Source organism: Pleurodeles waltl, chromosome 6 (assembly GCF_031143425.1).
Source record: "Pleurodeles waltl isolate 20211129_DDA chromosome 6, aPleWal1.hap1.20221129, whole genome shotgun sequence".
Classification (NCBI taxonomy): Eukaryota; Metazoa; Chordata; class Amphibia; order Caudata; family Salamandridae; genus Pleurodeles; species Pleurodeles waltl.
The window spans coordinates 487,647,287-487,673,718 of record NC_090445.1 but is presented as its reverse complement, the minus strand read 5'-3'; the positions used below and the strand labels follow the sequence as shown (position 1 = coordinate 487,673,718).

Here is a 26,432-nt window from a genome sequence, read left to right as displayed (position 1 = left end):
GCACGGGGAGGGACGTGGACGGGGGAAACAAAAAATAATAATTTAAAAAATGTACTTCTTCCAGTCGCCGCCACCTGCTGGCTCAATCCTGTTCTGGTGTCCCAGCATTCACTGGGACACGAGCACAGGCTCCACAGCAGTCCTGGCATTGCTTTCATCCAAAACCTAGCATGAAAGCAGTCTCAGGATTGGTCTGATTGGCTTGGACTGCCGCTCAGACACAACCCTAGTGTCTGCACAGTTTTTGCAGTCCGTCTGTTCATACAGCCCTGCAGTCCAACACAGCCGGGCTGGAGAAACCTAAGTGCACATGTGTGTTTGGCCGGCCTGAGACGGCCAGCTAAACACACATGCACACTTCGGTGCACTCTCTCCCCCTCGCACCTCCTGTGGGATAATAGAAAGAAACACAGCCATTCCTAGTGCTCAATCCCTACACGTTCACACCCATCTAAATATCCAGGCCAAGAAGAAATGCTGACTGGCACACGTCTTTAATTTTCCTGTAGCAGGCCCCACCATGCAGGAATTCATACTAGTGGTATGAATTTACAGGTACATGTTATTTTGTCCAATGAGGTAAAAGGTGCAAGTTGCAGTTGCCGATCAATGTTGTAGGGCATAATAATATAGTAAATCATGGACATCAATATTTGAAGCTAAAACGGGGGGATAATCGACCCCTCCAATGAGTCTTGCATCTGATGATTTCCATACTTGCACAGATGTGATCTCTAGGCATGTTCAATCAATCAATCAATCAAAGAAATTTGTAGAGGCACTCACCCGTGAGGGTCTCAAGGCGCTGGGGGGGGGCGCGGGCCAGGGAAGGTCACTGGTCAAACAGCCAAGTCTTGAGGTTCTTTCTGAAGACTAGTAGGTCTTTGGTTTTGCGAAGGTCGTGGGAAGGGAGTTCCAGGTTTTGGGGGTGAGGTAGGAGAAAGACCTGCCTCCTGTGGTGGTGTGCAGGATGAGGGGGACTGTGGCTAGGGCGAGGTCAGCTGATCGGAAGTTGCGTGTGGGAGTGTGGAAGTTTACTCTTTCACTGAGGTAGGTTGGGCCGGTGTTGTGGAGGGATTTGTGTGCGTGGATGAGGAGTTTTTTCAAACAAGTATAGATGCAATCCCAATCCTTTACAGAGGTGGACGCCACTAATCTCAAGGTGAGGGGCATGCAGGGGGAGGGATGTGGACAGGGGGGGAATAAAAAATAATAATTTTAAAAAATGTACTTCTTTCAGTCGCCGCCACCTGCTGCCTCAATCCTGTTCTAGTGTCCTAGCATTCACTGGGACACGAGCACAGGCTCCCGAGCAGTCCTGGCATTGCTTTTATGCTTAACCTAGCATGAAAGCAGCATCAGGATTGGTCTGTGCGGCTTGGACTGCCACTCAGACACAACCCTGGGGTCTGTGCAGTTTCTGCAGCCCGTGTTGAACAGCCGGGCTGGAGAAACTTAAGTGCACATGTGTGTTTGGCTGGCCTGGGATGGCCGGCTAAACACACATGCACACTATAGGTGCACTCTCTCCTCCTCCCACCTCCTGTGGCCCATCCCCAGCCCTCCCTTCACATGCTGCTGGCTGTGAAAGATAAAATGATAAAGAAATATTGTTTTATCTTTCAGCTCCTGGTTTAGCCATTGGGCCGACGCTCCGCCATTGCAAAGGAGCCGCCACTGATCCTATAGTTTTTTTAACTATTAAAGGTAGGTAGGGAGGAAGATACATTAGGTCTACCCATGTCCCATGGCCATGTCTTCTCTAAAATGTACAGAATGAATCTCCGATTTCTCTGCCCACCCATATCTAGCTGGGCTCTATATTGCCAACCAATGGCAAGAGCATTGCATGCTTTTCCCTGTAGATAAGTTCTTACACAGAACAATAAATCGTTATTCAAGGCAACACCTTTTTCTTCTGTAAGGTGACTTCCTGGCTTTGATATAATGCAGTCTATCCTTGGTTCGAAGTCTGATTTTTTTCTGTTGTCATTCGTGCACTACCTGTGATTTCAGGTGCGAGGGATGCTGAATTCTTCGTGTTTATAAAAAGTTTCTCGATGATATCACCGCGGGATGTTTTTTTTTTGTTCCTAGGAAACGGTGTAGGCAGTGAGTGATCCTCGTTGGGTGGGTCCGTCTGCTCGAGTTCCTGGCGCACTCCTTTATCACGATTACACTCACCCTGACTGTCACAGGTGGGGCTTGGCTTAAAAAGCGAAGCCCGGAGGAGCTCGCAGACAGACTTCAGGTGGGCTGGGAAGAGACCGAGGCCGTGGAAGCAGGGCTTCAGAAACAGGTACGTACAGGAGACCCTGAAAGTGCGTGCATCTGCCATGCTGAGCTGCCCTGGCAGGCAGCGTGTGGGAGGAAACACAGTGGCTCCATTGTGTGCAGCCTTAGTGCAGGCAGACACGCCTGCGATAGCATGTATGTTTCATGGCGCGTCAACGCACTGGCGCCAAAGAGCTATTGAGGACGGTGTGTGGCTAAATATGCATACTAATAATAATCAATTAACAACATTAATTTGGAAGGTCCAGTGATAAGCATCTCGGTTTGTGAGCCTTTCTTAAGAATTAAGTTAGTGTTCTGTCCACGAAAATAATTGTTTTGTCCTGCGGCAGTGTGTTTGGCAATCTGTTTGATGGGAGTTTCTCGATCTGTGGAGAAGGGTGGGTCACCTTATCGGGCAGTGTAGAGGAACTGACAGGACGTCACCTAGGAAAGGCTACGCTTACAGCAAATGGGTCTTTACCAATGTCACTTCTAGTTTTTGAAATCAAGTATGTTTTAGTTTCCTGTTCACCACTCTTGTGCAGCCACTAGGTTAGTGACGTGCTGCAAACTCGAGTTTTTAAGAAGTCTTGTATAACACAAAATGTGCAGCGGAGGGCCCATCTTCAAGGTCAAAGGTTTGGGACGTCACTCCCTTGTATCGTGCTGCGAGATTATTCCTGCTGAAAAGACTTGCAACATCGCTCGTATTACTCCTTTAATTTTAATCTAATGACCCCAGTGAGGAAGTCGCACGGATTTAGATCATTTCACCACTGAAGTTTGAATGTTCAGAAGTGTAAGAAAGTAACCTTTCACACAGCATGTCAAGTCATTTTTTAAGTAGTCATAATATTTTGCTGAGTCCTAGTGTTGGACTCGGCCCATTAATCATCCTATACAAGATAACATGCAATGCTAATTCATGCTTTGTGTAGGTATGTTTATTCAAAGTAATCATTAAAATGTTCAGTCAGTTATTTTATTAGGTTATTGCTTTATGGTGCCAATAGGAAGTGAGGCTGGTGCTGCTGCTATTTGCTGAGAGCACCATATAATATGACCGGGCAGGGCTTGAACAAGTAAAGGTTTACTTATTATGGACTGGTTTACTCTTTAGTAATGCTGCCAGTAAGTTGTGCAGAGTGTGTGGTCAGCAGAATAGTCGCTCCTATTATCTCAAACTATAGTAGGAGGTGAGGACGTTTTGTAGAACAATCGGAATTCCAGTTGCTCTTATATTTTCTTTACTCCTGTCGGTTGTGCTGCTTTTGCTCTCCTCTGGAGGAAGGAAGAAGAATGATTGGACAGCACTCATCGAGCGTATTTGTTGTGGTCTCTCTTTCTCAACTAACTTAGTCAAAATTGTATATTGTAGCTTCAAAACACCCAATGCACTCATAAGCAGTGCAGTTCATTTTATTTTTTCTATTTGTATGAGCAGTATCATAAAACTATTGCCCTAAAATCACGTAAACGCATCCCAGTAACTGGTGGGAAATCCTGGAGAATTACAAATATTCCGGTTTTCCAGGTGGAAAGTTTTACACATGCAAACTGTTGGATTTGTGCGTTAGCTTCGTTAACCTTTTTTGTTTCTTCATGGGGAAAATATCCCCCCTTCTCCTGAACAGCCAATAATTTTATGGGATATTCCCTTTCCTTTCCCACGCTGCTACTGACAGAAGTAAATTCATCGGTTTACTCTGAGACGGAAACAAAGCCACACTGTTAGTCACAACTGACAACCCTCTGCGTTTGGTGGTATTCACCTACCTAAAAATCGGGAACGGCTAGATCCAGATTAAAAAGCAGGCCAAAAGTAACCAACCGTTTTCTGGACAATCAATGTATTGACATATTTGCATAATGCAGATAGAACGATAAAAGTGCTTTACATAGTGCATATTGTTACACTTTTACAGTGGTGTGTTTACGGAAATATAAATTGCGAAGAAGCATTTGTCAAGGTTACCAAGATTGAAAGCAAACATATACAATTACAGTGCCAGAAAATACACACATGTAAACACAATGCATAAGTAACATCATAGGGTAGGCATTCCCTAATCAGCTAACAGAGTAGATGAGGAGCCCAGTTGACCAAATCTGGGAATTATTAAATTAGATCAAGAGGTCTTCATTTTTTAATGGTCCGTATAAAGGGTCTATATCTAGCCTAGGCTTCAAGATTTTCGCATCACGGCTGTGAGAGATTTGAAAGGTTCTATGAATAGTTTCATTTATGGTAAGCATTTTTTTCGCAGGCCAACGAAAACTCGCTTGTCAGTGGCAGGAAGTTGAAAGATGTGGACCTGGATAATGCTTTTAGGTAAGTGACATCATTTGTGATGAAAGTGTTAAACAGGCATCTAAGGGAGTGTTTCAGAATTCAAACTTCTACGTTACATTCCATCTTGGTTCGTTATTCCTAGTTTAGTGTCTCACTATTATTAGATAGCATCACTTGCGAATAGCCCAGCTAAGAGTTGTTACTTATTTCTAAAGGCTGAGTTATTTAATTTCACCCATCTACCGTGGTCTACTAAACTTTGAGATTGTGTGAGGGTCAACCCACATTTTTCGTGAGTTTCTGCCAATAACTCTGTGTGCAGGATATCTATACATTATGTTGAAAAATAATATGATGGTTGCTGAACAAGATCATTTCGTAAATAAAATAAATTATGGCCAAACCTAGCTATGTGAGGAGCACATTGGTGTGGGATTTTTACTTTAAATTTAAGTTCCAAGGCATCTTCATGGATAGTGAGTGCTATATAAACACAACTTACAACTTCGCAGTGCTTCACATAATTATATGACATATAAAGGACAGGAGGATATTACATTTGGGGCAACCCCTTATTTTAAGGGAAGCAATCAGATGTGTAGGTCCAAGGGCAATTGGCAGACTGTCAGCCCCATGTCCTGACACAAAGAACTGTAGTCTCTCCTGGATTTTTTATTTTATTTCAGAACACTAAAGTTTCCATTGTGACCTTTCAGGGGGCAGACTGGGATGTGATGTGCTAGAGTGGTATCACGCTACTTCTTAAAGGTGGCACTTGTGGCCCACGTAGACTTTTTAAATGTAATGTGTGAGTGGTATGTCATTCAGTCCCATAATCTTTTCAACTCTGTTAACCACTCTGTGCATGTGTGTGGAATTGATGCTGTATTAAGATGTGTGGATGATGGACATTTATTATTTAGACCATCCATTTTGACAAGAGGGAGGCTTTTCTTTAAAGAAAGGTGTTCCCGTAGACCTTAAATATGCCCAGCCAGGATGCAGGGTACAAAGGAACCAATTTGTGTATATTTTTTCAGTAAGTTTCTTTTCTGGTTACTATCCACCTTGTTAGACACACTGTGATTATCCAGAAGAAGAGTACAGCTCGATTTTCTTTGATTTGAACAGGAGTGAAGCAGTGTAACAGCTCATGCACTAATTCCCCTATGATAGAGGAAATATCTGATGTTCAGGAGGGCCTCAGAGCCGTTTGATCTTCACAAAGCAACAAAAGTTCACCTGGTGCACACCCAGTCATCGCATGAATACTAGTTTCAACCAATGCTGAGAGTCAGTCCTCTTTGATCAGAGAAGGGTTAACTCTCCAGAAACCCACAGCATGGTTTCTACACAAACCAATTATCGCAAGTCCACCATCCCATGCAATGAATGCATAGTCATTAGTAGTAGGTGATCACAGCAGTGCAATCACCTGGAGGCAAGCAACGCATATTTAGCATACCTTACCAAGCATAGCATCGTTACCACTTCTAGCCAAGCATAGGAAAGTTACCTCTCCTAACCAAGTACAGCATGTTAACCAGACATAGCATTTTTACCACTCCTACCTAGAGCAGCATGAGTAGTACTCATAACCAACCATAAAATAGTTACTACTCCTAACTAAGCATAGCATGACTACCACTCCGAACCAAGTACAGCATGGTTACCATTCCTAATTAATCATAACATGGCTCTATCTGATAACTAAGAAGAAAATTCTTAACGCTCCCTGTGAACCATAGCTTGCTTATCACAGGCAACCAAAGAAGAAAAACATGGTTACCTCTCCTAACTAAGCCTATTAAGGTTAACACTCATAAGCAAGCCTACCTTGGCTACCACTTCTAACAAAGCGCACAAAGTTTAGCACTTCCTACAAAGCATAATGCCATTACCTTTCGAATCCAATCTCTTTATGGCTACACCCAGATTGGGACGTGACCCTTACATTGGGACATAGCTATTACTAGTGCAACAGGTGCACAAAGGCCCAGGGAGGGCCACTGCACCCCAAACATGTCTTTTACTACCAAACCGAGGATAAGAGGGGCATTTCCCTTGTTTGTATTAGTACTTGTGGGACCATGCACTTGGTGAGGGTCAGCTATGGCAGCACTGCATCAGCTCTGCAGGTGTTTAGGAGAAACATCTTTCCTATCCCTTCAGCACTATTAATTAACTAATTATTCTGATGGGGGTTGGAAAATTGAGTTATTGACCCCATCGAGAATACAGGTTGTGATGTTTCACATTGAAATTTCAGCTGCTGAAAGCAACTGAAATCTGCATGTGATACACCGGGGAAAAACATGCTAGATTCAGTGCAGAAACACTGGTTATCCCATGTTATTCAGGCACGGCTCCTCCACTACGGCGGAAGAGCGTCGCCCCGCCACCACCACCAGCAGCAGCTGCCAACCTTTTACTATAAAAAGATAATAAACTATGTTTATTATCGTTTTATAGTAAAGGGGGTGGGGCCACGAGTTTTGATGGAGAGGGAGTGCACAGCACCCCCCCTCAATGCACATGTACGTTTGGCCGGCTGGCTCGGCCCGTCCAAACACATATGTGCACTGGGCTCTCTCCAACCTAGCACTGTGTTGCCGGATTGGAGAGAGCAGGCAGCGACTTTCACTCTGCCTGAAAACACCCTGGCTGGTCACTTCAACCAATCCGAACGCTGCTGTAATGCCAACAGCATGACAGCAGCGTTCGGATTGATCGCAGCGCAGGCTGGTAGCCTGCAACTGCAGCTTAGGAATGGCGCGGTGGTGGTGGCGAGAAAGGAAAGTGTTTTTTTGTTTTTTTGTTTTTTTTTTATTAATCCCCCCTGCACGCACCAGCCCACCCCTTTAAAGTGCTGCTCCTGATGTTATTTCCCCCAAATTTTAAACCTGTTATTTCATCAACCCTGGAATTAATTTCTAAAACGCCCGTTAGTGATTATTCCTGAGAACGGTGTAGTAAGGTGGATTATTTTGGGCAACCCAATTGAGGCCTATTGATAATAATTGGGAACAATGTAGATTTGGCCCTAAATAACTGTTATTCATTTATAGCCCATCATAAAACTAGGGGGAAGGGCATGTTTCTGGGTGGGTTTGCAATGTGTCATGCCTTCTATAAATGATAAGTGGAAAGTATTGGCTGATTAGCCAGTGTTGAAATGCCTAGGCCCATTATATGTCTTTTTTGTGCTACCATATTCAGCGCAGTTCTAAATGAAAATACTGCCTCACCGTTGTTTCCATGCTGACTGGTGCCTTATCAAGTTACAAAGTATACGACTTCACTGTAACTAAGGAGAGGGTCCTAGGTTTACATAAATGGAAAAATGCTCAATTTCTAGTGACCTTTCCAACAAAGTTTGCACCTTAGTCTCTAATCAGCCACTGTGGTTCCAATACGAGGCAATGACTGCCCAGTTCCCTGGACAGGAGGTTAGAGAATGTACTGTCTAGCCACAACTTACCGATCATGACCTCTCCGTTTTTCATCCTTCCACCATGGTCAGCAACTTTAAAGGTGAATCTGATAACTGGTATTATATTCTCACTGGTGAGAAAGACAAGAATCTTTAAGCCTGATGTAGTATTTGAATGAGTGGTAGTGCACAACTATTATTTTGTGTCTGCGACCAGGCAAAGCCATTCCACTGCTATAGATGTACTGTTATGTTTTGTGTACTTGAATAATGCACAACTCACCGGAATCCTGGCACTAAAGCAGAAGCTATATTGGCCTAGCCATGGCTGAGGCTAGGTAAAGAGCCAGGTCTTCAGTTTCTTGTGGAATTCAAGAACTGGGAGGGGTGCTCAGATGCACAAGGGCAGGTCATTCCAGGCTTTAGAAGTGAGGTAGGATAATACACAACCACTGAATCTGGTTCTGCATATGCGGGGTGTGTGAGTAGGTATCCAGCTGAGTGGTTGGTTTGTAGAAATTTAGGTTGTTGTTGAAATACATAAGGCCAATGTTGTGTAAGGCTTTGTGTGTGTGCGTGAGGATTTTGAAGAGTGCTTGTTTGTAGACTTTGAGCCAGAGCAGCTCTTGGAGGTGTGGGTTGGGAGGTTGAAGCTGAGCCTATCTATTGAGTTTTGTTTGGTCTAGAATCTTCTGATCAGCTGAACATTGATTCCTGCATAGAATGTGGTGCCATAGTCCAACTTGTTGATGATGAGAAGGACTAGGGTGATGGTTCTACATGTGTTGTTGGGGAGCCATTTAAAGATTGTCTTGAGCATCTTGAGTGTGTGGAAACAGGAGACAGAGTCTGTATTCGCTTGGCCGGTCATAGTGAGTTGGTTGTCAATTACTATTCTGAGGTTCTTTGTGTGGGTTACCAGGATGGGTGTGGATCAAAGTTTAGCAGACTACTAGCTGAAGTCAAAGAGTGAGGTGGATTTGCCAAAGATGACTACTTTCATCTTATCTGTGTTAAGCTTGAGACAGTTGGCTTTCATCCATCTCTCAACTTCAGTAATGCACGTGGAGAAATTGGTTTGTGTGTTTGCCATCTTGTCAGAGAGTGAGTGTATGAACTGGGTGTCATCAGCATAGGATACAATGGTCATTCTGTGGGTGTGGATGACACTGACGAGGGCGGTTTTGTAATGATTAAATATTTATTTTCCCATCCAATCACTTCATGGTTACAACTCATATGGAGGCATGTCATTTACGTCGGGGTGTAACTATCAGTAGTGCAGCAGGTGCACCAAGCCCAGGGACTTGAGAAGGCCATTGCACCCCCAAAATGTCTTTTACTATCCAAGCATTTGTATTAAAAAAAGCCTTGCACAGCATACAGTGATTTTTTGCAAGACGTCACAGAATTCCCACCTCTTTAACATACATGAAGTGGTATACAAACTTCAGATTCTCCTGAAAAGCTACAAATTCTAGGACAGAAGCCTGCAAATAAGAGCAGATCTTCAATCCACATACAAAAACTGGCAAAGCTAATATGTCAGGTGTTGGCTACCAGCCTTTTGACTTTGTCAATGCTTGTTTTGCTTTGTCATAGTTTTTGGAAAACGTTATTGTTGAAGTAGCTCCCAGACCTTCATCACTTCAAAGAAAATGGCTAAAAGCTAAAATATTTTTTTGGTCTCAAAAATGACATATTGCCATAGTAGCCCTGACACAGAAGGGAACTACTTTTTGTGTGGCTGTGTTCCCTGTAAAAAGGAAGAATGCCGTGGCTCACAGGGAAGTTAGCCAATGGCTGAAGTGGGCTGTCCCACTACCCCATGAGGTATTTTGTAGTTGGAAGAAGAAAAATGTGACTGACACAATAACAGACCAATGGATAAGGAAGGTTGGCTGAAAGTCTATTTAAGTAAGTGTATTATCCATAGAACTTTAGTAAAATCCAAGGGTCTCGGCAAACACACTACCTAAAAATGGTGTATCCTGGATGTAATATTGAATAGTCATGCATATACCAACATCTGCTTCTCATATGTCAGTTGATGTCAGTGGAAGCTATTCTTGTGAAAGGTCAAAGATTGCTGTTGGCTGCTGGTAATCACACATTACTACTGGACTGCAAGAGTAGAGACAAAATAGTCACAAGGTCATAAAGAATATCAGTGTCACTTTACATGCCTCTTTGCATTGCAAGTCATGAAGATGAAGACTTGCAAATTAGAAATAGCAATTTGCTAATCCATTAGAGATATTCGGATTGCGGAGTCTGCCAAATTGTGCAGTGCATACTTTGAAAATGAATAAACGCTTAGAACATGAGTACTTGAACATATTTTCCCAGGAGCCACACATTTTTTCTGTTATGTGACAGAGGGCTGCATTGATGCCAGCAAGATGGTGGTTGAGGTTGGAGGGGATTGGTGGTAAGGTATGTGTAGGGGAAGCGAAGAAGATACATAAAATGTGTCAAATGTGAAACCTAAACTTTGGGATTAATCCCAGCTTCTCCACTCAACCAAATTGTGTGATCCTAGGCAATTATTTTATTCCACTTTTTCTCCATTATCACACATGTGAATCTTGAAATACATGACTTCAGGATGCGTGTTATACAAAACCTTCTCCTGTGTTTAATTTAATTAACTGTAATGTTATTCATATATAATAGGAACCCAGGCTACCCAATGAGTGCACATGACAACTGACCTGCCTCTTAGTTTACTATTGGCGTTGTTGTCAGGGTTGGGGGGTGAACATTTCTTTAAAGCTGACACTTTAAAAACGACTACTCAAATGCACTGATGTAATCTCATGTGCTACGGTGAAATAGTTCTGCATGGTAATGTAATACGCTCTTTGAATTTTGAATAGACCTTTTCATACATTTACACTTGTGCTGCAAGATGTCTTCAAAAATTAAGATGTTTCTAAATTTAAGTGGTGCAGGACACCCTAGTTACTTCCTTTCCTTAACTTAAGTTAACATTTAAATACACGCTTACCTGTTTATTTTTCCTATTTTTAATGTTATGAGTCGAGTAAACAGCAGCCCAATGATGCTGTTTACCACTTTGAGCATCCCTGGCTTGGTACATGTGGTACTTCATTGCTTCTAAACCAATGACCTGTAATATCGCTTATGCTTCCCTATAATTTCGATAGTAGTTTTAGGACTCCATCGAGCAATTGTTACTAGCACTTTGGCAACATTGGCTGACAGGCATATTGTCAGTGTGAGTGCTGCGCATTATCTTTGTAGGAACCTTGAGCTACGTAAAGAACCATAGCTCAAATACAACACTGTGTTTTTTCTGTATGTTTGCTTGTGAGCTATGTAGTGCTTCAAATAATCTGGAAACGTACTTCACTCCACTCAGCATTCCTAATGCACTTTTATGTATTTTGTTTTTAGCTTTGCCATGCCTACTCCATGCTCAAAGAGACTGTTTGCAGGCTGCCTGCTACCCACCGGTCGGAGACATTCTGATTGGAAGAGCCAGTGACCTTTGGGCCTCCTCAACCTGTGGAATGGACAAGGTTGAGACGTTTTGCACCCCTTATGCTGAGGTATGAGCAAAATACTCTCACAAGGAACACACACTTTCTGCTCAGAAAAGTCTGTTTAGTTGTCAGTTCTCCTTCACATACTATAGTCTTATCTGGATTCCCAGTACTCTAGCTTATGAAGAAGAAGGAGAAAGAGGTGAAGAAAGTTTTGGACCCTTGGCCTATGTTATAACATTTCTGTGATAGAGGAGATTATCCCAGTTGTAAAATGAAGAAGATAAGTGGGCTGGCTGCAGGAAGGCAGATAGACAAGTCGGTGAATATTTATTTGTCTGGTATAACAATGCATTCCTAGATAGGTGAGACTATTCTAAGATAGAGGTATAAAATAGAAACTCACTCACTTATTCAAGTAGATCCGCTTCTACCTTAGCAAGGGAATATTCCGCTTCTCAGATTCTGAGAGGTGTTCTCCCTGCCTAATACTTAACTATTAAGTTCTAATTAACCCTTTATTTGTTAGGCTTTTGTGTCTACAAAGTACCTTTTCTCACAGTATTCGGCACTATTTCATAAAACGTCGTGCTTAACCTTAGCGACAAAGGCACACCATAGAATGTCAGTAAACCACACATATCTCACACAATGTTTACTGTGTAGTTGTCATTCTACACCTAAACCTCTGTCTCAACCTTGCACTCCGAAAAGGTGCCAGGGAGGGTCCTGATGCAAAACAGAGCGCTTCACGATGCTGTAAGGGGTATGAAACACAATAGAAATAATATAATACGGTGCAATACAATACAATGCAGTATATAAACTTGCCACGTCAAACCTCTCTGACAGCTAATCACGTAAAACTCTTGAAGTGTACCCCTTACGTGCTGCCTGTTGTACATAGTTCCCCTGCCATGTACAGTTCTGAACTGCCTTTTGAAGCGAAAATCTCATTGTTTAAAGAAAACCAATAAATAACTTAACTCAAATTGTTCCGGGTTGCTTAACCCTAAAACAGCAGAAATTGTTTATTTTTCTTTTCTGAGGCAGATATTTTCAAGGGTGATGGCCAGCCAGAGAAGAAGCTCTGCCTTTCTGTTGAGTGCAACTATAGTCAATGTATTGAAATAACGCCTTCGTAATAGGATTCTGGGGGTATTGATTGAAGTACTAGTAAATTACATTAAAAACAGATATCCTTCAGGCACGGACGATAAACCAGAAGGAAAGGCATCCTAGTAGATGATTGATAGTATTCCATTTGGCCAAATGATAAAACCTAGTGGTCTAGCAGGAATATAATGCTGTGTTTGCTAGACATTTTTGCCACTTAAATGAAAAAAACGTCTCCCTCCATAGGTAGCTCGGGGAACCCTAGGGATTGCCACAATCATAATTCTTATTGTCTAATGAATGTGTTCAGCTGTAGGCTGCCACTTAAATTTTGAACTACTCTTGAGGTGATGTACGTAGTATGTAGGTGTTTACCTCAGGCAGGCCAACTTACATTTCATCTCATATTTGATTGGGAGCCAAAATTAGACCTTTCCTGACTTGGTTGGTTGTCCTTAAGACCTACATTTTCCTCTTGCATTATGGCGCATTAGATTGGACCCCGTGCTGTAATGTAGGTGGCAATGAATATGCTTTTTAACATATTGAGTAATGAAAAGACTCGCTGGAGCTAGCATCAACACGTATCATCAAGTACATTCTTGTACTTGAAAGGAAATTTCAAGACCAGAGCTCCCCCCCTCCCCCCCTCCTGGAGAATCCACTGGCGATAACATACAAACAGTAGCTAGTAATCATGAGGACAGTACAGACATGAAGTATGAGCGTGCGAACACACAACCAGCACCAAACCTCAAAGAAGAAGAGCAAGTAATACTCCACTTAATAATTGTAACAAATGCTCACAGGGTCAGAGAGCATAATTCACTTGTGGTGTGAGGAGCCACAGGTTGAGATTAACAGTCTCAATTCCCCTTTAGGACCACCCTCCAATCTGAGTCAGCCCTTGGCTGAAAAATGCCAAATAGCTATATGGGGTGGCTGAGCATCCATATCTAACACTATATTAAACATCATAATATATCATAATACATTGAAATGTAAAGTCACATGGCATGATGTATTCATATAATATTTTGACGACATTTGAATTATATGACATAATTTCACACTTCATTTGAGTTTGCTGCACTGTACTCCTCACAAACACGCCAAAATAGCAATTGCATATTTAAGGAATACGTTTTGTTACAGATTGACCCTCTAACGTGGCCTTTCATCATTTCCGGCCTGTGATGGCACATACGCCCTCTGCACAGACTATGAGGGTTATGGTGACGTGGCCGGCAGACTCATTTTATGAAACGTGTCTGGACCCAGCTGGTCACTCGGGCAAAAGGCGCGTGGGATTAATTTCCTGCATTGCCCCATGGGAATCTTTAATTGAGAGCTGCCATGGTGAGCCAGTAACTGTAAGCACAGTTTGAATTGTCCTTAGTTTTTTGTTCCCGCAAGGGTTCCATGTGTGCTACCAGGGCATTCATTGTACTGGCCAGACGTGCATATTTTGCATTGGAATGTGTTATGTTACAACATTATACCCTACTTTTCTCCATCGCACTATTTTCCTCAGTTAAATATTACTAAATTTACGGTATATTTTTCAGTCAATGGTTACAAAAGTAAACTGGGCTACTATGATAAGTTACTTGCAGTCGCCAAACAGATACATTATTGCTGCTCGTAGCATTTAGAGTAGGTCTGTCCTTGGTAGCGAAGGCGGCTAAGAAGACTTTGAAAAATGTCGGTGGTGGGAGACTGGAGTGAGAAAGATAGTTTACGCTTTTCTCTCTCTCCCATTGGTTTTGTAAATTTTTACAGCTCCATTGCTATCTTCCTATCAAAGCCTCTGTTCGTACTTTATCCAGGACGGGGCCCATAGATTGAGATGTTGCCAGACAGGGTATTCCACTGTAAGCGTGATGGAGTACACTGTTCCTCAAACCCTGTGTCGGCCCGCTTCATTTACACACAGGCGGACCTTGTGTATTCTGTTGATGGAGCCCCTGTTGGCTACGTTGACAGAATACCTCCGCCAACATCTAGAGGAAGGGTATGGCAGCCACATTACAACCGCGGCGGTCGCGCCACTGTCGGACCGCCAGATCACGACATTTTGTTGGTCTGTCGGTACTGGCGGTCCTAATCCACCAGGGCAGCGCAGCAAGCAGTGCTGCCCTGGGGATTACGAGTCCCTTCTCTGCTGGTGATTACATGGCAGTAGCCCTGCCATGTAAAGGCTGGCAGAGACAGTATGCAGGGTGTCCCAGAGGGGGCCCTGCACTGCCCATGCACCCTACGCACTACAGCATTGCCGTCTGCTCTATTATGAGCTGGTGTCAATGTTGTAGGCCGTTTCCCGCTGGGCCAATAGGTGGGAATTCTGTTTCCACCCACTGACCCAACGGGAAACACTTAATGGGGCCCATGGGAAGGGGACTGCACTGGTGGTAACTTGACTGCGGGAGTTTGGTGGACGGCCTTTTCCATCCACCAAACTCATAATGACCCCCAGAACAGTGTCTAGCTTTGGCCAAGAATCTTTATCCATAGCTATTGCTATATGCACCATACTGAATTGAGACGTGACAAGTGCTGGAAGTGTGGATATATTATTTTGATTTCAATCTGGGACATGCAATTGGTTCATTTCTTTATTACAGAGAAGTGTTTATGGTATGAGTATGGTAGAATGAGTTTGCTGATTGTGCTGCCTGCTCCGGTGGTACTTTGAGTGAGTGGAATGCTTTTTGTGACATGCCCGTTTTGGTGCAAGAAAGAGGTGTGAAAAATGTGCGACTCCCCCAAAGTGCTACTGATCAGTTTGTAGCTAACCTTACACAGTTAGAAGTAGCCGAATTTGTATTGACTTTAAACCATATCATCTCAAACTAACCCACTTTCTATAAAGATGCTGGTAACTTTTCATAACCTCTGTTTGCACGCCCTATTCTCCACAAAGGATAATTTTAGATCGCCTCTAACATGTTGCAGTGTGGTTTCACTTTCCTGGCGGTAGACTGTGGTTCAGGCTGTTTTGTAATAGGCGCAGAGGGCATTGCACTCGGGCGGCTTTCCCTCTGCCTTCGCCTCTGTGTACTGTCTGGGTTTAGTGCCAAGCTGTAGTGTAACTGTCGAGCACTGTTTTGCAACTCTCACTTATCTGCCCGTGCGTGAGTTTCAGACAAAAGTTTTCCTTTACACATCAGTAATCGGAGATGAAAGGTCTATATTTTCCATAAACCATAGTCTGGAGTCTGTAACTATGAGAAGACTTTGGGGGGCTGGATTTGGGGTAGGAAGGAGAAGTATGGGGGCCCCAGCTTAAACTGATTATAAAACAACTCAGAATTAGAGGTGGCAAACAAGTTTCACGCTGAGCAAAGTGGGAGAAATACACTAGGGATTCTGTACAACCCTATGGGTTTATATACAGTGGAATCTGCATTTTAAATCTGTATCTCTCTGGTATTTTTCTGCAAATTTGATTGGCCAATTCACCGAAATATTTGTTGGCTTGCATGGCTACTGGGTGCCATTGCGTAGCCAAAATGATGGGGCCTCCCTAGAAAATAATAGAGTGGCTCTGTAACTTCCACCACTCAGTAGGAAATGGCCAAAGTGTATTGATTTCATTTTACTGTATTGTAGCATTGATATAGTGCTTACTACCACTGTGTGGGGCACTGAAGCTCATCCTTACATGGTAAGTAAGGTACGCCGTGTAGGGTGTGTGGTTGGGAGCTCATTGCCTGTTTTTTTTTGCTCCAGTGTGGGAAATGTTTCCATGTGCTGCATGATGACTGACGAGCTGTGGTTATTGTGTTATGGGATGCAGCGCTTAATACATTTTTAGATAAAGAGGTATGAGAGGCAGATACGCAGTTTATGGTTTTCAATAAGCTGGCAGCTTTGAGCAACTCTGCACATAGCTTTATCATATTTCTTATGATCATAGGCTACTCAGCGGGTTACTGCACTGGGATGTCGAACCTGATGTTTTGTTTAAAGTTTTTTGGGTCCTGAGCAGGCGTACTTGGAGAGAAAAATGGTGAAGGAGATCTACTGGGATTGGGTGTGTTGCTGTCATCTCATGCCTCATGTCTGACTGCCATTGTGGGATGTAAAGAAGTGGTCATAGTGTGAGTCAGGTGAGACCCTCAGTTGTGGACCAAATTTAATTCCTCTGATTGCCAGGTGATATGTGGCAAATCTCTTCAGTTATTCCTTGCATGTTCAGTTAGTGATAATCGGTTTGTTGGTTGATACAGTACCGGGTGATAGACAAGACCCTATCAGATTTTCCTATATGAGTGTAAGAGATTTACGTTTTAGTTGACTGCTGGCCGCTCACTGTTATGGTATTACTATTAGGGTGGGCCAGAAGGGTTACATATAAATTCACATTGCTATATAAAGCTCATGCTAACCACAGGGCAGCCCTTCTTAGCTTACCTGGATATAGAAAGTATTGTGCTGTTTGAGTGGTTACGTATCTGTGGGCTATAAACAGAAAATTCTACTTGAAGGTACAATTGTCTTTCTGGGTTCTGTTCCAGGGTTACAGGATGTTATAGGTATGTTGGAAATGGTGATGATTTCAACTGTCTGCTGAAGAGTAAATATCCTCCTGAATACTTCAAATCTTGACTGGTAGGGAGTTCAAGGGCTTGGCAGTTTGTACTGAGAAAGCAGTGCTTCCTATGGATTTCTTATGGTAAGATGTTATAGTGAGCTGTGGTGCAAGCCTGAAGTGCAGAATCCTGTTTTAATTGTTATTTCTTGAAGTTAACTGGAAGGTATTGTGGTAATTTTCCTTGGAAAGCTCTTTTGGTATAGTAGCCAGTGTGTGACTCCAGGGCTTGAATCTTGCATTCTCTTGGGTGAAGGCGGAGAAAAGGTTAAAACATTTTGGACTAGTTGTAATTTGGGAATAATGAGTCAGGGTGCAGTAAGGTACAGGCTGTTGGCATAATCCAGTTTGGAGATTATAGGTGTGAGTATTGCTTGTCTTTTTGGTATCTAAGGTATGGCAGGCCCTCTTTTTGAAGGTCTTGACATGGTATCAAGGACTGATCTGAATTCATGGTTACCCCTAGGTTTCTAACCTCTCTTGAGATTGTAGGAGGGACTTTGAGTTCCTTGGGCCATGAGGAAATATGCTGATATTTTTGTAATTGTCCGTGGGATATGATCTCTGCCTTTTCAGTGTTAAAGTTTAGGTGGTTGCTCAGCATATATGTATTGATGGTGCCAAGGCATTTCCATTTTTGAATGAGTGGTAACAGGTGAGGTTGAATGATTTAATCATGTTTGGTAAGGGGTTTAGATAGATGTTGAACAACATAGGTGATATTATGTACCTTTGTCAAACGCTACAGTGTTGGGCGTGAGGAGCTGATGTGCAAAATAGTAGGGAAACCGTGGCAAACATCCTTCACCCTGCAGTTACACCAATTAACTGTATTTACAATGCAGTCACTACCCCGACTGTGATGTTACCATGTATTACTTTAACCCACCAATCGTTACTAACAACTTACTTTAGTGGGCGCGTTGTTGGACTGGTGCAGGATTTATAAGTCCAACACCTTCTGTACTGTTGCATAGACTGGAGTCAGAATAGTAATTTATACTATTCCAAAGTCCAGCACCACTTCTGGCAAGTCGTTGTAACAACTTTAGTGGTAAAGTAATGTGTAGTAACGTTGCAGTTGGGGTAAGGACTGCGTTGTAAGGCAAGTGGGTTTCATCACACAACCATAAACCGTATTTTCTTTGTCTCTGATGCAAGCAGTAAATGTAAATATGAATCGATTTATGAGGTGCAACTTATACCCAAGGAAATGAGCTTCAAGATGCTAAGGCCTGAATTTAACAGGACAGGTGGAAGTAGCCCATATAAACTAGGGAGTTTTGAAAAGCCATGTTTTAAATTCTTTCAGAAAGTCAGAATTGGACTATACTGTTCTGAGCTCAGGTGGCAGTTGGCCTCAGGGGTTAGTTTTTAAAACTGCAAAGGAACAACCTCCTCTCCGATTCATGTGTTATTTGGGAGGGATAAGAAGAACAGAGAGGGAGGATCTCAAATTTCTCAGAGGTAAGGAGAGAGAGATGAAACCTTGAAGTGGGCAGCTTTAATGATAGGTCTGTGTTTGAGAGATAGAATCCTAAGTTTGATTATCTTTCCTATTGGTTGCCAATAAAGTCCCATACGTTCGGATGAAATGGAGCATCTTGTTGGAAAACTGAATAAAAATCAGGCTGCTGCAAGACACTTAGAAGCATTCTCACACATTCTGACATAATGGAGTTTTTGCAGTAGCACAGAGTGGTTGACAGTGTTAAATGTGCTGGTAAATCCAGAAGCATTAGGGTGGCCATTCTATCCTTGGCAACCCTGAGTTTTAGGTCATCCTAAATGGATATAATGGCTGCCTTTGTGCGTCTTGCTGGTCGAAGTCAGACTGTTTTCTTGGACTTCAAGTAATTTTCTTCTGTAATTTTCTAAAGTTGAGTAAATAAATACTATTCTTTCAAATATTTTTTCAATGAATGGGCCATTCGATATAGGCCTTTAATTTTCTGGGTCGGACAGGTCAAAGGTTTTCTTTTTTACTGGTGCCCTAATGCAGGAGGTTTTTAGCTCAGTTGGGAGCCAACCTAGTTCCAGGTACTTGGTAAGATTTTAGCTGCCTCCCTTGCACAGGTTATGCGAAGGATATCTTCTTGTGGGAGAGTATTAAAAGTAGGTATTGGTATTTGTCTCTTTCTATGGCATTTCGGGAATGTACAGGGGTGGTGGTGTCTGTGTTCTCCTTAAGGTAATTTTCTATCTTTTAAATTTTTTAGATCGATTCCATAGATATTTTGTCACAGAAGTCCTGTGATTGTGGTGTTTCTGGCACTCAGATTTGCGGATTTCTTCTAGAATCTTTTAGAAGAGCAGTCTGTGCAGTTATTCATGTCAAGTAGTTTTATCTTTTTGTGGTTCTCATTGTTCTTCTGTACAGTCTGTTAAAGTGACATAGGGCCAGATGTAGCAAAGGGTTTTTCCCATTCTGTGTCAATGGGAAAATGTGTTCGTACATATGGCCCATAGTGTGGTTTTGTATTTTTCGTTTCTTAATTTTCTCCACCTGCATTGTAGCATGTTGAATTGTGTTCTCATTCTTTTGGTGTTGTCATTAATCCATGTGGTGTTCCTTTTTGTGGTTAACTTTGGATGTGGTCTTTTTCTGCTTGCCCTGAGCAGTGGAGAGCCACTTGTATAAGGTGTGCATGTTTTGAGGTTGCATATTTATTAGGGTTTTTTTAGATAGGAGTTGCGTTTGTGGAGGCTTAGGGGCATATGTACAAGAAAGTGGTGCACCAGCTCTGATGAACCACTTTTCTTGCCTTGCCCTGCGCTCCCCCTAACGTCACCATGGTAGCACTGAATATACTATACAATGCACCATGGTGCACGTTAGCACAATAGCATCATAATCTATGATGCTATTGTGGCACTTTGCTGGATTTGTGCCATAAATTAAGGCACAAGTCCAGCAAATCACGGGGATCGCCATAGCTTATTATGGAAACGTCACTTTAACGCCTGCCCTGATCAGGCATTAAAAATGAAATAAAAAATGTTGCTGTGAAATCTTGTAAATTTCACTGTGCTATTTTATTGGTCCTCCCTGCATGGGAACGCCCCCCCTTGCATACATTGTACCTTGGGCAGCTATGATATGGCAAGGAACAAAGTGGCTAAATGCATTTATTGCACCACTTTGTAAATATTGTGCACTGTGAGGGCCTCCTTTACGCCTCCTTGGCGTAAAAAAAAATGATGTTAGGGTGACGCAAGGAGGCGCAAGGGCTTGTAAATTTGCCTCTTATTTTTTTCTGCTGTCTCAGTGGGTGCCGTTTGTTTTTTTTTTTGTCTTTGTAGTAGTGTTGTCATTGATAGGAGTGTTGATCCTGAGGTGATGATCTTGTCGTTGCTTCAACTTACAGGGGAGTTGCCTGTAACTGTGGTCTGTCCCTGTGGACAATATGACATCCTAGTTGTGTCCAGTGAAGTGTGTTAAGCTGAAAAAAATTGGTTGACAGTTAAAGGCCTCAAGGTTAGTTGTGATAGCTGTGGTTAGATTCTTCTTGTGACTTTATGTTGACGCCTCCTAGAATTTACAGGTTTGGGTTGTTCTGATGCGTGATGGTCACTGTATCTAATAGGACATCTTTAAAGATTGCATTAGGGTGGTCTATATATTAAGAAGAAATAATTAGTGGTATTTGAAGTGGGGCGACATCTTATCATCAAAGATTCACAGCTTTCCATGGTGTGGATTCGATGTATGTTATTTTTATGATTTTTTTTTATGGGTGACAGCAAGGCCTTCTCCAATTTTGCCAATACAATTATTGTTGATGATACCAAATAAAATTCAGCTGGGATGGCTGTGTAGCATGTTGATGCAATGTCTTTGCTGAGACATGTTTCTGTAAGGAATATGAGGTCTGGTGTGGTTTCTGAGAGTAGACAGAAATGGTGAAGCAATTTTTTTTTTCATCGATCTGTCGTTAAAAAGTAAGGGCATCATTAAAAGTTTGGCAGTTAGACTGCTGGACCGCCATGGTGGCAGTTTTTCAAATGGCACCAGGTCGATGGTACCATGACCGCCGGATTATGAATTCCCCTGAGGGCTGCTGTGACTTGCAGGGGTAGGCAGGGGGCAGTATAATGGAGCTACTGCTGGCCATGCATCGCTACCTGTTGGCACGACAGATGGACTGTGCCCATGCACCATGTTGTGCATGGATACAGTGCACCCTTAAACCCCAAACTTTTGGGGGGCCACATGAGCCCCCACCTCACCCTCCATAGGGCCGTACCTCCTGGGGCCTCCCATTTTGGGTTTCTCACCTGCCTGACCACCAAACTTTCCATGGCTGTGGGATCACCATTGAAAGCTTAGCAGTCTTGCAGGTCCTAATAGCAATAGCAGTCCCAATGCCGGAATCTACAACATTGGCCACTGCGGTCAGGACAGCCTTGGTTCCCTCTGCACTGACTATGGCGGTGCGAGATGTTCACTGGCGGTCTTCCAGCAGTCTGACTGCCAAACTCGTAATCCGGCAGTCGGACCGCCAAAGTTGCGGAGGTCTGACTGATGCCATGGCAGTCCACGGACCGTCAAACTCATAAGGAGGCCATTAGTATTTTATTTGTTATGTTTATTTCTTCTTGATGTCATTGTGCTTTTAAGGGGATGTGTGGTCTAGTGTGGAAATAGGAACAGGGACATAGGGGATATTAGTTTGAGTGGCTGGTGGGGCTGGCTGCAGCTTTAGGTGGAGGAACAGTTGTTAGCTTAGAGAATTCTGAGGTTTGAGAGGTGTGTGTGTGTGTTGGGGCTTTTGTGGATGGTAATTTTGCTGTAGCTGCTGTGTTGCCTGGCGGATGGAATGACGTGTGTAATGTTCTGTTGGGAAGGTGCGATCGAGGAATCTAGTGATCATACGTTCATGCTGTGTCTTGATATTTAGTTTCTTTCTGGCAAGTGATATTGTGTTTGTCACTTGTTTGTGGTGCGGTTTTACAGATAGTGTGTTGCTTGTATGTTATTGTAGTTGGTTTTGTTGTTGATGAGATTATATGGATGTTGTGGATGGTCCCATGGAAGTTATGGTCACCCTGTGAATGTATATGAGGGGTGTGTATTTATGTTAGATCGTTTTTAGGGGTCTTACTAGATATAGGGGGTCATTACGACCCTGGCGGACGGCGGAGAAGCAGCGGTAAGACTGCCAACAGGCTGGCGGTCAACATTTTGCAATTATGACCATGGCGGTTACCAGTCATAATACACCGAGTGGAAAACCACCACCACTGGCGGTCTTCAGCACGGCGGTCCCTCGGCGGTCTTGACAAAATGACCCCCATAGATTGTGTGAATAAGACACGGGTTACCTGGTAAAGACATCATAATTTTGGTCTTTCCATAGGGACCAAAATGAGTAGGTTCATATGGTAAATTACATTATTATATTTCAATTGCATTATTTTCACTGATCTGTTATGCTACTAAACTTGCTTGATGAAAAAAAAAGTAAATGGTCACCAGAAATTTTTATTGTGCCAAATCATGTTTGGAATTGCCCTTTAGGGTCTTAACATATATGTATGCATGCTAGTGGAATTTATGTTGCACAAACTTAGCCGGAAAGCAGTGAAGTGGTGTCTTAAAATGGTCAGAATCGTGCTACGGACAGATGAAACAATTCTCAATCTGTATCTCGATTTCCTGATTGCAAGCAAGAGTGATATTTATTAATGCCAAAATCATTCTCTTTTATTTGCTTCGTTTTGTGATGTCATCACTGCTGTAGATGGCAAACATAGCCTCTGTTTAGCTGAGATGGATGATGAGTTTGTGCGGAGATTCATAAAAAAGCTTTGTAGTAATGTTGGTTGATCTAGCCATATACTAATAGAGTTGGTACTATAATTTGTAATCTGGTACTAATACTTATCCTGAACTCTACTAGAAATGGCAAGCTTTTTCCTTCGTTGCCCATCTTCATTACACCCCAGTATCTTTCTCGAGACACTAGCAAATACAATTTCTCCGGAAATGTTAATGCCCTTTTCTTTGCTATTCATTTTTTTAAATAAATGTCCGTAATTGAAACTAAGAATTGTTAAATAACTCATCTACATTTGTGTCGCAAAAAATCTTTACATTGTAGCGTGCATTTTCAGAAATTATTTTGATATATGAGGGACAGTAAGTATTGTAAATCGAAGTAAATACTACCCAGCACTCAGAAATAAACATAAGTGCCGGTCTGCCAAAATTTCTAACATACTGTAATAAAAACAAGGCTTTTTGACAAAACTCTGGATAAAAAGATGCGATACTGTCCTGTTCTGCTTTCTAACCAGTGGTAGTCCTGCTTCGCCATAACCATAAACCCCACTGTAATTTTTAAGTTCAGCAAAAATGTTATATCAGATGTAATACGGCTTGCTTTGCCCTTTCTGGCGTCTCAGAGATAAACTTGGGCTTTTTAGAGAAATTTGAGGGAATTCATATGTCGGGTGGAAGTAGGGGACCCAAAGACAAAAGCAACGTTTTGGCTTGGCGTGACCCGTCACATATTGATAGACCAAGTTATTTTACTGTATCCCTTCTGCCCAGTGTGTTACTTGATGAGTCACCACTTTTACCTCAGTTATTTATTTATTGTGCAAATAAATGTACCACAGTGTACCACAGGGAGGCTTGGCGCGAATCATTAGAAAATATATTTTTTGTAAATGTTCCTGGACGATGGTGGAGTGAGATAAGATTGCCCCAGTACGAGCTGGCGTGGAAAAGATATGAATCATGGGTCATGCACATGGGAAGAGAAAGGAGTGTTTAGCCTTTGACTGAATATGACTAACCAGTGGTACAATGCGGCCTGTCATAAGTATGCACGAAGAACGGAGCTGCAAGAACACACTAGAACAGAACGAGGAGTAAAGCACCAAGAATAGCTTTCCATGGGCGCCCCACTTGTGTGCAACCCATACACAATGTATGACGTCGTTGTCTCGGGTCTTTCCATGAAAACTACATCGATGATTTGAGCAATAAGCTGGGACATAAAGTCACTGGATCTGAGGCCAACCTTTGTTTTCATAGTTTGACACCCCCTTTTTAGCGATGATTAATCCGTGTGCAGCACAATTGTAATTGTAATTTGGCTATCTTAATAGGCTGAACATTGGTACATTAGGTACATTGCAGCACTGGTGTTTTTAATTTTGATATGCAGATTTGGAATCCAGTTTGGTATTTGGAATAGCTGGTGGTGGATTGAATTTTAGAATGTACATGTTATAATGTGAAAGTCGGCTGGCTTTCGTTATAAATGAATACTCATTTGAGTTTATGTTGGTGACTCATAACATCGCTAACAGAATTTCAATTCGTTGTTTGGAAGCATGATATTACTTTTAGCCCGTTTCTTAAAACTTAGGGGGCAATGCTAGAAAATAATTCCCTTAGGGTTACTGCTATATTTATATGTAAAGGTCTGACTTTTTGAAATTCTGAAAGAAATCCTGACCTGGTGAAAAAACGTGAGGGTGATACTCGTACATTTCAAACTTTTTGGGCTTCCAAGAGCTCTACCTGTTATCTGGTGAGTACTCAGATAAGTACATTTTACTCTAATCTTTTTGATAAATCATGGAATTCAGTTTATGGAAGAGCAACTCTATAAAGCTCTTCTGAAGGCTAGGATTTATCCAGCATCCATTAATCTTAAGAGGGGAGGATTCCAGGGCTAGTCAATGCTGGAAATAACAATGAACCACTCATTAGTCTACGTTTTCAGTGATCAAATGAGCACCTGAGCTCATTATAGGATCCCTGCTTATTTAATCATAAGTCTCAAATTGCTCTTGACAGAGAGTGAATGACTTTGATATCAACTTGCTTGTTATCTCATCTAGTCATTTTCCTATATATCGATGCCCCTTAGGCATGCAGTCGAATGCGCACAACTAGTCCCATTGTTGGTGCAGCCTTTTGCCCTGAGATTTGAAAACATTACCAGAGGAATCCTTCACACCTCTTTGCTCATCATTATATTGCTATCGTTCATCAGTGTTAATTGGCAACATTTATTTTCGGAAAAAGTAGATATTTCAGGCAGAGGTGCCCCTGGAACAAAGACGGCTATCACATCCATTCTTGCTTATAATACAAATTCAATTCCCTTTTGATGCTTGAATAATATGCACTATTGATCTGTAGAACAAACATCACTTTGAATTGGAGTCTGGTCATTAGGAGCGATTAGGCATATCTACAAAAGAGGTTTTCTGAAAGTTTATGGATTTAATTAAGTGCGCTGTTGCCTGCCGAAGCCACAGAGGAAAGAGACTTATTCCAGCGAAAGGTTTTGGCGCACTGCTCGATATTTCCCATCATTAACATCCTCTGCACTGCCGTAACAAAGGTCCCCGCAGACTCCCGTGGGTAGGAGTGGGGCTCCAAATTCTTTGCAGGGGGTCCCCCCTCCAGTTTCGTTACGCAATGTATTCCTTTGCCTCAGTAGTACTGTGTCATCACAAGGTAAGACGATTTATTGATGAACTGCAGTTCACCAAATGAGCAGTGTGCGATAATACTGATGTAAGATCAGTGTGCAGTGCTATTAAGATACTTTTGAGTATGGCGTTCTTTCATAGCCTTACGTGTGACGTAGGCAATGATGGATTCATGCTTTTTAGAGGTATTCTACCGTGTTATTCTTGACATATGACCCTTTAATATTCAGGCGGCGGAATGGCCTGGAAAGTAATCCAGGCCGATGCCGCTGAAAGGATGCATGTCAACGCAAGACTCAGACATGTCACAGACTCCGATCTTCCCTCTGCACATTCTATTTTTATAAACCATTTCAGACCTGTGTCCAGAAGCCTTTCATGTCTCCCTAATGTCATAGTTAGCACGTTGGGCTTTTAATTGACTGCGACATGATTTAATTTGCTTGCTTATATATGTATATGAATATATGTTCAAACAACGCATGCTGGAACCACGCATGCCTGAACAACGCGTTGTTACCACTAATGCTTTTATCACGAAATCCTCACCAACGATTTTTTATTCCAAAGGCATTCCTGGTAAAGACATGCTCGGAATGGCATGGATGGTTCCAGCATGCGACCACCCTGACCCCGACCCCTGCCCCTAAAACTACTGAGACCACCCATCCCACCCCTAAAACCTAAACTACCCCAACCCCACCCCTAAAGCTGCAGTGACCTCCCCACCCCACCCCTAAAACCTAATGC

The 26,432-nt window shown here is 42.5% G+C and overlaps 1 protein-coding gene across 1 annotated transcript in view; it reads left to right on the top strand.

Moving 5' to 3' along the window:
- Positions 1-2,173: 2,173 nt before the first annotated feature.
- The window catches only part of LAMB3 (laminin subunit beta 3), a 179,172-nt gene continuing 154,913 nt past the window's right edge, over positions 2,174-26,432 (top strand). Inside the window, exons 1-3 of the mRNA XM_069238627.1 lie at positions 2,174-2,299; positions 4,545-4,609; positions 11,424-11,578. Coding sequence (XP_069094728.1) covers positions 4,585-4,609; positions 11,424-11,578 — 180 coding nt within the window. The 5' untranslated portion in view covers positions 2,174-2,299; positions 4,545-4,584. The remainder of the gene's footprint in view (positions 2,300-4,544; positions 4,610-11,423; positions 11,579-26,432) is intronic.